The following is a 12702-nucleotide window of genomic DNA, read 5'->3' on the forward strand; positions in this document are numbered from 1 at the left end:
AAAAAAAAAAAAAAAAAAAAAAACCGGCCCCACATGTATTTATAATAATTAAAAAAAATTATGGATTAAATCTCTTTTTTTCCAGGTCCAAAAAGCCCAAAGCACCACATTTTTATGCAAATAACTTTTTAGGGAAGGAAACTGGCCGGGTAGATCCTTTGCACTTTGTTATGAACGGATGAGTCTATGCTATACTGATAGATTTATTTTTTGTTTTGTTTTATATAAGATGATAGGTCGATCATTTACTTGAAAACAAAAAATATGAAGTCCATCAATATTTTTTTAATTTTACAGTCGGACGATCGATTAATCATTTCATACAAACACTCGTTATTAACATGACAAAAGTCGTGTTATGTGGAACTGGTAAAGCGCATTTCATCATGTGATTTTGTACATATTGATAGCGACTTATCACAAAAAAAGTTGGTGTGATGAAAAAACCCAATGCCCGACTTGATCTGCTGGAATTCTTCCACATTCAGCAAAGGTACTTTGGGGAAATATGTCATTTTTTCATCTAGAACTTGACTTTTGTTGTGTTCATCCATTGTCGATTTTTTGAAATTTATAGTTAATGAAATATATTGATGGAAAGATAACGAAAAGAAATCAAGATATTCTCTCCGTAAAATTGTCATCCATTCTTAATTATTTTATATTTCGCTTATTGTTTCACATTTGGAGTCCTTATAAATAATTGCTAATGTTTGCTTTCCATATATAATCGAATTAGAAAGAGCTAGATCTCTATCTCTACTATATATAAAGCATGCATGAGAGATATAATATATACGAAAGTAGGTCTTTTGTGAGACGATATCACGAATTTTTTATTCGTGAAATGAGTCAACTATGTCCATATTTACAATAAAAAATAATATTTTTTTTAAAAATGACTCAAATATAAGATTTGAGTAGCTTTTTGTTTAATTTTTTTCCCCTTCAAATTTTGTCTTCCATCATTATATTTTATGTACTTTTCACACAAAACGTGTGATTTATTGCTAGTTAATTTACGTACATTTTATAAAAGTTGGTGAATGCATGGTGTGATTGATGTTATCTTCGGAGGATTTCATGTTATTTCAAACCAAAATTAACAAAGAGATTGGGTTTTTTCAGTTGTGGAAGTGTGAATCACGCAAGTGTGGGCTTTATATATATTTCTAATCAATCAACTTTAATTTCAATTGTGTTTGCCACTTAAAACCGAGATCGTTGATCATCTTTAACCATTACATATATATCTCGAATCGCCCTTGAAAAGATTGATGTGTTTCGGTTATATTTTGATTGGAATGCAGAAATTACACCGAATATTACTCCGTTCGACACGAAAAATGATACAACGGCAAAAGAAAAAAGATACTCCGTTTTGATTTTCATCAATTTTTTTATTTCTAAAAACATCAAAAAACATATCTCAATTGTTCATTAAAACTATACTTGGTGAACATTTTTTTAAAAAAATTAATATTTTCAAAAACTTTTATAAACACACATAAAATTTTCACTTATAAAACAATAAAAAAAATTAAAGTACTTGTCCAATCCGAACCTATATGTCGAAGGAGAAAAAAATTCAAATAGAGCACAAAGGTTGTTGAATCATGAATTCTTCGTTTTGCATACAGAATAAAGTATTCGCACCATGATGTATATAAGTGATTGTTGTATATATGTATTTTTAGATGTGTTGCATTGATATTTCACAATTTCTGCAATATGCAGAGAGTATTTACAATATATTATGATTTTAAAAATTGATTAAATTTATATATTATGAAGAAGTGCGGAAAAAATCAAAAGCAAGTAGGATTTGAAAACAAAAGTAAAAAGCCAAAAACGAGAAGTTGATAGTATTTGATAAATAATTGGTTCCAATACTAGCTTGCTATAATCATTTTTTTAAAATCAGAATCACCATGACACCAGTTTTTGGATATCAATTAATTAAATTAAATTAAAACAAACACATAATTTGAGTTTAAGAAATATACAAAACTTGATTTTTTAAAACCAAAAGTCAATAGTAACTTTTTTCAGTTATTTCCAATAATTTATTTTGTAGTACCCAAATCCTCCACCGCAAAATATTTAAACATTTTATTTTCAATTTATCAATTTCTAGGCTAATTCTAACAATCAACATAAATAATTAAATAATATATGAGATATTGGACCTTACCTAACAGTCATTATTGCTCATAAATTAAACTGTCAAAACAATTGCCTAGGTTATTATTACTTGATATATCAGCGTAATTAATTCATTAATTATTTCTAACATTGGGCATAAAACTACGCACACGTAAATTGAAATTTTAAATTGTTGTTAGTTTATCAAATATTTCATCATTCTTATTCTAAATAAATTTTTTGTTATAAAAAATCATCAAATAATGATTTTTTTTTCTTTTTTAAGCATGAAAAATACTGATTTGATCAAGAAAAAACGTTGCAAAAGTCATCAGTACTGGTGGATATTATCAGCCACAACACTTCCTTGATCGATATTTTATCCGATGGCTAACTTTTGACTACATCATTATGAGGAAAAATGCTCCAGATGTAGCATAGAATAATATAATATCATATGCGAGTCGATTCTCTCATCTATCTTGATGACGAGACGTCTCACACCCACGCATTCGAAATGGAAGGTAGGATATGAGTATATATAATGTAGAAAACATTAATTTTTTAAAAATTTAGATCGTCCACCTTTTATATATCTATACCAGAATATCGATTACATTACAAAAAAGTATAATAACTCGTACTTTCTTTTAAACTCCAAACGTTTTGCCACTATATATGTCATATTTGAATGTTTTTTTCAAAACTTTCGTTTGGAATGAACCGAGTAATAATTTTTAGTAACCTGGTAAATGATATAGTTTATTTATGTGTTACTGTTTTTTATAGGAAAAATGATTTTTTTTATCTATTAATTTTTTTATTTTCAAAATTTAATTTTAGTACACTAAATAATTACCACTTATAATACATGATGATCAGTCGAGTACTGTCGCTTCTAAAGACAATATAAATATCGGTATTCTATAGGCAAGGGCGGAGCTATGTTGGGGGCTAGGTTGGGCTCTAGCCCCACCTAATTTTTTTTAAAAAAATTATAGATATGCTTTATTTGAAAATTTTTGTTGACTAGCCCAAATCAATTTTCTCTCTCTTATTTACTCTCTGAACTCCGTGTGGCATCTCCATTTTTCTCCCTCAAACTATCACAATTTTCGTTATTTGAAATGACTGTAACTTCACCGTCGGTCGTCGATTTTCAAAATCGATTGTAGATTCGGAAAGCTTGCGACATAAAATTTCTTTTAATACCAAATTTTCGATGTTTTTTTTAGTCTTGAAATCGGCCGTCGCCCATCGGCCGTCGTTTTCATTGGAAAACGTGAGAAAATCTTAATGTTAGACTTACTACATCTTGTTCTTGTTGTTCTAAGTTAGATTTCGAATTTTAAAGGTAATTTCGGATTTTAGTGTTTCGAAATTTGGGTATTTTGGTTCTTTTGAATTCCAATAATTGATATATGTTAAATTGATGATTGTATGTACTATATTTGAGTCGATTGGAGGTATTGATAATTTTTCAGAATTTATTTGGGCATTATTTCGAATTTTCATATTTTATATTGGGGGTTTCGATTTTTAGTACTGATTATTTATTATTTGGATGTTTAAATGCTACAGAAAATGTAAATGCAAATTTATGAAATTTTGTAGGAATTTTTGAAAAATTCAGAATTATGTAAATGTGATTTTCGAACTTATAAGGCCGTAAAATTTTTATATTTAAATGTATTATGTCTTAGGATTGTCAAATATTAACTTAAGGAATTGTTTTGGAATAATTATAATTGTTCGAGGTTTATTGGATTAAAGTAACAATTATTTAATATCGATGATGTTGATTTGATTTAGTTAGTCATAATAAGTTAAATTAAGAAAAATCGAAGAGCACAACTTCAGTAGTGTTTTAGCTCCATGTTTTTGAAGATATTAAATATTAAATACTCTTGTTCTATGTTTCCATGAAGTCAATGTTTACATATTTTTTATTTTAAATTTTTTAGTTAATTATTTATTTTATTAAATACAGTATGGGACGGAGCCAACCCAAAGTAATTTTGAATCCTGGCTCCGCCCCTGTCTATATGTATATATCATCAGCATAAGCATCGTTGAACAACATAAAACAATAATCTAAATATGGGATCCTCGCTGTGTTTAGTTCAGTCTTTAGTTTTTGAGGTTCAGAGAGAATTATTTTCAGACAATATCAATATCCAATCGTTTGTTTCTCCTTCTGCCTATGACACGGCTTGGTTAGCCATGATTCCTGCTGAAAATTTGAAAAGCCAAAATCAATGCCGCGGTGGTCCTATGTTCGAGAGTTCCCTGAATTGGGTAATCGATAACCAAAAGGAAGGAGGGTTTTGGGGCGAAAGTGACGTAGCCGGCCATCTTCCCACCATTGATGCTCTGCCCGCAACTCTTGTTTGCATGGTTGCTCTTAAGAAGTGGAATCGAGGTCGTACAAATATAAATAAAGGTAATTAATATTTGGTGGGATTAATAAAGAGATTGAGATTTATGTTTATCAGACGTTGCTGTCTACCAATGGATATACACTGTTTTGTCAATGTATTTAAATGTCATTGCTAATATTATTCTTCTAGGGTTGGCATTTATCGAGTCTAAGACGGCGGAGGAGATTCTTCTCAAACTATTTGAGTATCAGAATCTGCCACGTTGGTTCGTCCTGGTTTTTACTGCGGCCATTGAATTGGCGGAGGCAGCGGCCTTGGAGGTTGTTTTCCAAGAAAAATTGAGAGGTCCAATTGCTGATATTTTCTTCAAGCGCCGCCAAATACTTGCAATGTAAGACACTGAATTATATCCTCCTAATTATTAGAAAAAGGAACAGAAATGGATAAATTTTTTTTTTATTTTTTTCAAAGCAAAATATTCAGTTTATTTCATAAAAATTCAGGGAAAATAAAGCTTTGGAAAAATCAGAAACTGGATCATGTCATCTTCCATTGCTTTCATACTTGGAGGCCTTGCCAATGTCTAGTATTCATGATTTTGGTGAACAAGAAATCACAAAACGGCTCAACTACGATGGATCGTTTTTCCAATCGCCCTCGGCCACTGCTCGCGCATTTATGGCGACATACAACGTCAATTGCTTCTCATACTTAGAGTCCCTCGTTCAAAATTTTCCTGATGGAGGAGGTTTAATAATATAAATGCACTTAAATTACCAAATCAAAGTTCTTAAAGTAGCGGGCTATAAGTTGTTTTGCATGCATATATTCCATGCAGTGCCGGCCAAATATCCCGTGGATGAAAAATTGATTAATCTTTGCATGGTTGATCACATACAAAGATTAGGGTTGGGTGGACTATTCCACAAGGAGATGGACCAGATACTCCATCGAATTCACAGGTAAAATTTAAATTTAAATTAAAATAAAACATGATCTTTTGATTGCGATACTTATGGTAAAATTTAGATTAAACATATAGTTTTTGTACCATGCATATGACGGAGTCAAAGAAGATCATGAAAATCTAACCAAAATTATTAAAAATAATAATAAAAAATTAATGGTTTCACCTCTGCCTCACAGATAGTTGATCTAATATATATAGTATTAAATAAGATAAATAAAAAAGGCCCGGACTACGTAGCACTCACCAGTGGTGAAATGAAATTGATAGGTTAATTGTTTAATGCTTTTCTAGCGATGAAAGGCAGAACTCCCAATGAAATTATTCAAAGACGCATTGACTTTTAGGCTGCTGAGGATGCAAGGATATTACCAAAATCCAGGTAATTGAGACGTACGGAAATTAATTAATAATTTGTTATATTTCGTGACATAATATGTGTTTGGTATGGAGGTCGTGGACCAAGCAGATTTGACAGTTGTGTCACAATTGTCAAATGTATCGGCTTATTTTCCTCCAAATTTAGGATGCAAATTCGGCAGTAAATGAGTTTGTATGCATTTTTAAGTAGAATCAACAAGTGTGACGGTGCAAATTTCACGTTATGGCGATTACATATTAGAGCTTATCTATATAGCAAGAAGTTGCATCAACCTATGTCAGAAATGAAGTCGAAAAATATGGAGGATGAAGTCTTGGAACTCCTTGACCGACATGTGTTATGTGTAATACAATTGACCATGATGAAGAATGTGACACATAACGTGGCGGTGGCTGCTCACATCAATGAGTTCAACATGATTTTTTCTCAGCTAACATCGGTTGAAATTAATTTTGATAATGAGATTTGTGCACTTCTTCTTTTGGTGTTTTTACCAAATGTTTTGGAACCTATACAATAACAGTTAGCAAATCTGTTAGAAAAAGAAAGCTACAATTCAATTATGTCAGAAATAAATTTCTTGCTGAAAATGTCTGCGTGATGGATTTGGGTGAAGGAAAATCATCAGATTCTTCTCCAAATCTCAAAAACAGCGGAAAGAGTTAGAGTGACGAAAGAGTTCTAACCAATGACTCGATAGACCAAAGTCTAGAAATGGAAAGACAAAACTAACTTTGAAAATAATTTGAAAAGCTAGAGTTATGGTGAGACTGGTCATTTGAAAAGAAACTATAAATCAACAAGGAACAATGCTAATATTGTTATCGATGAGGTACATGACGCTCTATTACTATCTATGGAAAGCCAGTTGATTATTAGGTTATGGATTCAGGAGCTTCGTTTCATACTACCGGTACTCATTATGTATTCGATAATTACAATGCTGATGATTACGGAAAAGTTTTTCTGGCTGATAAAAAATCTTTGGGAATAGTTGGTATAGGTAATATCACGATGAAGATGTCAAATAGATCTGTCTTGAAAATCAACAAAGTCAGGTATGTACCAAAATGACATGCAATCTGATTTCAGTGGGATATCTCGATGATGAAGGTCATGATGTGACCATTGGTGATGGTTATTGGAAAGCGAAAAAAGAGCTATGATTGTTGCTCGAGGAAAGAAAACTGATATGTCTTCCATTTGGAGAGATACATTAACGACTATTGATGTTGGAGCTAATTAAAGTTTATGGCATTGGAGAATTGGGTATGTGAGTAAAAAGAGAATGAAGATGCTTGTATCAAATGAGAAGCTATCGAAATTAAAGGCCGTGGAACATAAGCCATGTGAAAGCTATATTTTTGGAAATCATAAAAAGATGATCTTTTCAAAAGGGGTTAGAGAACTAAAAGTGGCGGAGATGGAACTGGTTCATACTGATGTATAAAGACCATCTTCTGTGACATCCCTTAGAGATTCAAGATATTGTGGCACTCCTATCGATGATTCGAGCAGGAAATTTTGGATTTATTTTCTGAAAAACAAATATGATATTTATGGGACTTTTAAAAAGTGGGAGTTAACTATAGAAGGCGATATGGATTCACTGTCATCCAATCAGACGTGAGAGTTGACAGAACTTTCGTGAGGTAAAACGGATTTACGAAACAAGTTGGAGTATCGATTAAAAGATGATGGTATCATGCATTATAAAGCAATACTTGTTGACGGTATCATGCTATAAAGGATTTGAATTCTGCAAAGCAAATCATTGGAATGTGTTTGCACAATATTTGATTTGCGGACGTGCCACGTCAAAAAATGCACCGATTTGTGTAAAAACAATGAAAATCTAAATTCTAAAAATCACGACGATTATGGATACTAAATTTGACCGTTCGTTATAGTCTCCTAAACTAATACAACACCAAAACGAAAGAAAAGACAATAGAAATTGATGAAATAAACTCCCAACATGATTGTGTATCAACAAATCAGTAGGAAATCACAAAAACATGAAAAATATAACAAAATAGTGCTAAAATATGTACGAGGATGCTAAAATATGACTAAAAAAACATGAAAAAGCTTGATTAAATTTATGAGAATTCTGCAGGGAGTTGCTTAGAGTTATGCGAGAGATTGTTGTTTTTCTTTTCTATAGCCGCTGCCCCTTTTCTTCCCAACAACTGTGCGGTTTTTCTCCACTCCTCCATGATCCATGTTCTCCTGCTTTTCACGCCACGATCTCTACCTCTCCTCCCACGATCTTCTCCCTTTTCAGCGCATTGTGATAAGTTTGAATCGATAAAAATTAATCTGCTACACTTGATGAACCTATATAATTTAATTGAGCTTCCATATGTAATTATTTTTGCTCAAACAGAATGAGAATTCTAAGAGATCAGGTGATTGAAATATTGATACTTGAGAAGATTCTTGGAAGAATGAATTCAGGTGATATGGTTGTGATCATTGAAAAACTGAAGTTGGTTCTACTTCAATTGAACTTCTTCTATAAATGAGGAAATCAAGTCTACAAGTGAGATAAATGTTAAGTATGAAGGTCATGGGACAAGGAGATTTGATAATTGTGATACAGTTGTCAAATGTGTCACAATTGTCAACTGTGTCGGCTTATTTTCCTCCCTATACGTAGGATGCACATTTGACAATAAATGAGTTTGTGTCTATATATGATGCATTCATTCGGCATTTTTAAGTGGATCCGGTGGGAGGATCCCGAAGGCAAAGTAAGGCAATCCCTTGAAGCTTTATTTGAGCTTTCAAATTAAGAGATCACAGTCAAGAAAAAGAGTTTCTAAGTTTCTTGAATGATTTGAGGTTCAATTGTATGAGTTAGAAAAATTATTTTGTAAGTTATATTCGAGTTGATAATGTGAGATATTGAGTGTTTTGTTATAAATATTTTTAAATTTGTTCAGGTTATTAAACATTTGTAATAGATTTATAACATATATTGGGTGAACTACATATATCTTTGTGTTTTTATTGTTTGTTTAATTCCGGTAGTTTTGGTACTTTATTATCATTATGATCGCTATTGGTTAATCATAATCTCCAACAAAATGATTTCCGGTGACGTATATATTTTTTGATGTGTGTTTGTAGAGAGCTTTTGTTGGTTTCTAAATGATGCAAAAGTGAGGGTTCACATGCAAGAGAATCCGGAGCAATTTATGAGCGCAATGTACAGTGTATTCATAGCCACAGACATATCATTTCCTGGAGAAAACAAATCGGACGAGGCACGGATCTTCGCTAGGATTATACTGCAGACTGCTACCATGTTCGATCATTTTGAAGATCACAATCTTGTTATTTCCAATGGACTTCGAAATGTGGTAATGTAATGCTTGTTTGATTCATGCAAATTATTTGAGACAACTCTGATACATATATATTCAACCAGGGGCATACACAGCCAAGATTTTTAGTCTAGGAGGGCTAAATTTTATGTTAAAAAGTTCATTGATAAAAAATCGACTATTAAATCTATATATTATTTTAATAATTTACTCATCTCTAATCTTTTGATTTTTTTAAATAATAATCTCACCAATAATTGTACAAAAATATTAAAACTTAATTTACATTTATAAGAAAAAATATAACTCGCTTGGTGATATATAGTAGATCAATTAAATAATTATATTTTTATTTATAACAAAACACAAATTGTATATTTGATTTATATTTATAGTTAGCTTCTACCTAACCATCAATATAACTAGCTTATTTAAATTTTCATATTAATCATTATAATATATATCTAAAATAAAGACAAAGAAATAAATATAATATAAAGCTCAACACACACACACACACACACATAAATACATAGGGTTTGGGCTCCCTGCGTTCAACCTAAGTACAAATCGAAAACAGTCAAATATAACTATATGGATTAATCTACAGATGAAATATGAAATGGATGTCCCATGGACGGCTCGTCTCGATCATCTTAACCATAGGAAGTGGATAGAAGAAAGCAACAAGAGTCCTTTGTGGGTTGGCAAGGCCTCATTTTACAGGTATTATATATTATACACGACGGATTTATTATTTAATCATACTTTTATAATTTTTTGATTTTTTTTTCCAATCATTTCAAATTATTAGAAGAATCAATTATAAGCATATGTTACATACGTATCTCTATACATAAACACACGAGTTATTTGATTATAAGCATACTTGAATATATCCATCAGGTTATCGTGCCTTGACAGCAAGAAGTTAGCTCAACTTGCGGTGGAAAATTACGAATATCGGCAGTCGATGTACAGGCAAGAGATGGAAGAAATGAAAAGGTACAAGATTGAGAAAATAATTACACATTTGTAATTTTTTTGAAAGTTGTAGAAACTTTCTTGAATATAACACCAAGAACGATTGGTTGTATGACGATGGAACAGATGGTCGGAGGAAGGGGGATTGAGTAAGATGGGATTTGGAAGAGATAAGACAGATTATACCTATTATGCTATTGCAGCATCCTCTTGCCATCCTTTCGATTCTTTTATGAGATTGGCTATGGCGAAGGCTGCCACTATTGTCACCTTTGCAGACGACTTCTATGACATGGAAGGATCTGTAAGCGAGTTAGACCTCTTGACAACAGCTATTCAAAGGTATTCATTGTTACCCTTCTACGGTTGAGTCATATATCAACTCCACGAAAATTTCATTGCTTCATTTTTTAGAAATTGGTACCAAACCTCATCTTCATTTGGAATTTAGTTTGCTATCAATTAGTTTATATTTTATAAAGCACCTAGCTAGCTAGAAATATAAGTAGAAGGCTGGATTTATAAACTATAAATTGAAAGTATTATCTAATATGTAAGTGTTCCCGTTCACCATGCAAGTATTGATGGATACAGTATGATATATACGATTTTATGTAAATTTTTTAAAAAAATTTGCAGGTGGGAAGGTGAGGGTTTAACTGGCCATAGTAAGACCATATTTGATGCCCTTGATGATTTTATCAATAAATTTGTAGCAAATTTCCCACCACAAGAAGGAAGCAAAACAGTGGCAAATTTAAGAAATATTGTAAGTGATGTATATATGGAAATTTGAGTAACAGTTTTACTAGTTATTGTTATAATATAATATAGTTAATTTATACTTCTTCGTTTCTTTTCCCTTCATGCGCGTAAAGTGGAGTGAAACCTTCACATCGTGGATGGTGGAAAAGACGTGGAGCCTGATGGGATATGTTGCATCCATGGATGAATATCTCGAAAACGCAACCATATCGGTTGCAATTCAAACCATTGCTCTTCCAACAACATCCAGTTTCTTGAAACTAAGCTCCTCGAATGGAACTCGAAATCTTGAATATCACGAGATCACCAAATTGCTCATGGCCATTGCCCGTTTGCTGAATGACTCTCAAAGCTATCAAGTAATGAAAATTTTCATTGAGATTTTGCTATGGGATTTGATTCATGTGCTTTTCAAGTGTTATATCATTTCATTCACTGCAGTTGGCTAATCGTTCGATTTTGATTGAAAATGTGCACAGAGAGAAGAAGAAGAAGAAGGGAAAATGAACTTTGTACATCTCCACATGAAACAAAACCCGAATCCGAAAGCCTGTGTAGAAGATTCAATTGCGCATGTGAATCAGATTCTTGAAGAGAAAATGAAAGAATTCATGGAGCACATTTTCATGGAAGGTGACAATAGTATGCCAAAATCGTGCAGACAACTTCACTTATCTTGCATGAAACTGTTTCATATGTTTTACAACTCCGCCAACAATTTTGATAGCGACACAGCGCTTGTTGACGACATCAAGAAAGCCATTTACCTTCCTATTCGGAAAATCCATTACATGTAACCAAGCTGGAGGCTAACTGCCTAATGCTTTTTTATTTTGGGTAAAAGAGTGTGTATTTGAGGGTAATTCCGTCTTTTTCTTTTTTTTAATGATGACTCGTACTTTTTAAAATAAAAGAAAAAGAAAGAATTGGTACCACTGAATTTTAATATAGACAAAATCGTATTTTCAATATCAATCCTTTGTATCCAATTAGAACATGACTCACTCCCTATTTTCCTAAGTTAAATTTGGGCTTCTTGAATAATTTTTTTCTATTAGATATTTAAATTCAAAGTTAAAGTTCATCAAATTAATTATTTAAGATAATGACTAATGAATTAAAAATCTGCTGTAAATGCAAAAGGGTTTCAAGAAAATCAGTTGGGAGAAATGGAAATACATTAGAAAGAGATGAGTCCCTTAAAAACCAAGTGCAATGAACAAGGGAGCAAGATAACTTATTTTGTGAATAAAATTTTCATGAAATTGGGAGAATTATTTCTTTGATTCAATTTCAGTATATGTAATTCTTTTAAAATTATTATTGTTCCATGTGTGTGTCTCTTTATATATATATATGTATGTATATGTATATGTATGTATGTATATATGTATATATACACTACTACAAAAACGGCAAACGACAACGGAGGGTGTTGTTGAAAGTCCGTTCAACGACAACGGTTTTTATCTGTTGTGGTAGATCACATTAAAACCGTCGCTAAAAAATATAGCGACGGGTATGAAGAAAACCGTCGCTAATTTTGGATTAGCGACGGTTATTTACACCGTCGCTAGTTTAAATTAGCGACAGTTTTGTAAACCGTCGCTAATTTAAAATTAGCGACGGGTAAAAATCAAGTTCGTCTCTATGTTTAGCGACGGTGTGTAATCAAGATTTTCGTCGCTAATTTGTTTCGNCAAGAGAGAAAAATTTTAAGTGTTATGAAGTGGTGAGAAAAATTTT

General features: G+C 32.0%; 1 protein-coding gene across 1 annotated transcript; it reads left to right on the forward strand.

Annotated features, from left to right (window-relative positions):
- The first annotated feature begins 4236 nt into the window (after positions 1-4236).
- On the forward strand, positions 4237-11771 carry LOC140964520 (S-linalool synthase). The gene is given in 12 exon segments (XM_073424366.1): positions 4237-4588; positions 4716-4917; positions 5030-5274; positions 5365-5544; positions 5801-5875; positions 9011-9243; positions 9818-9933; positions 10114-10212; positions 10318-10533; positions 10831-10960; positions 11070-11315; positions 11436-11771. Coding segments are annotated over 12 exon segments (2403 nt in total). The 5' UTR covers positions 4237-4245; the 3' UTR covers positions 11754-11771.
- Positions 11772-12702: the final 931 nt, after the last annotated feature.

The sequence above is a fragment of the Primulina huaijiensis genome, chromosome 18 (assembly GCF_012295235.1).
Source record: "Primulina huaijiensis isolate GDHJ02 chromosome 18, ASM1229523v2, whole genome shotgun sequence".
NCBI lineage: Eukaryota > Viridiplantae > Streptophyta > Magnoliopsida > Lamiales > Gesneriaceae > Primulina > Primulina huaijiensis.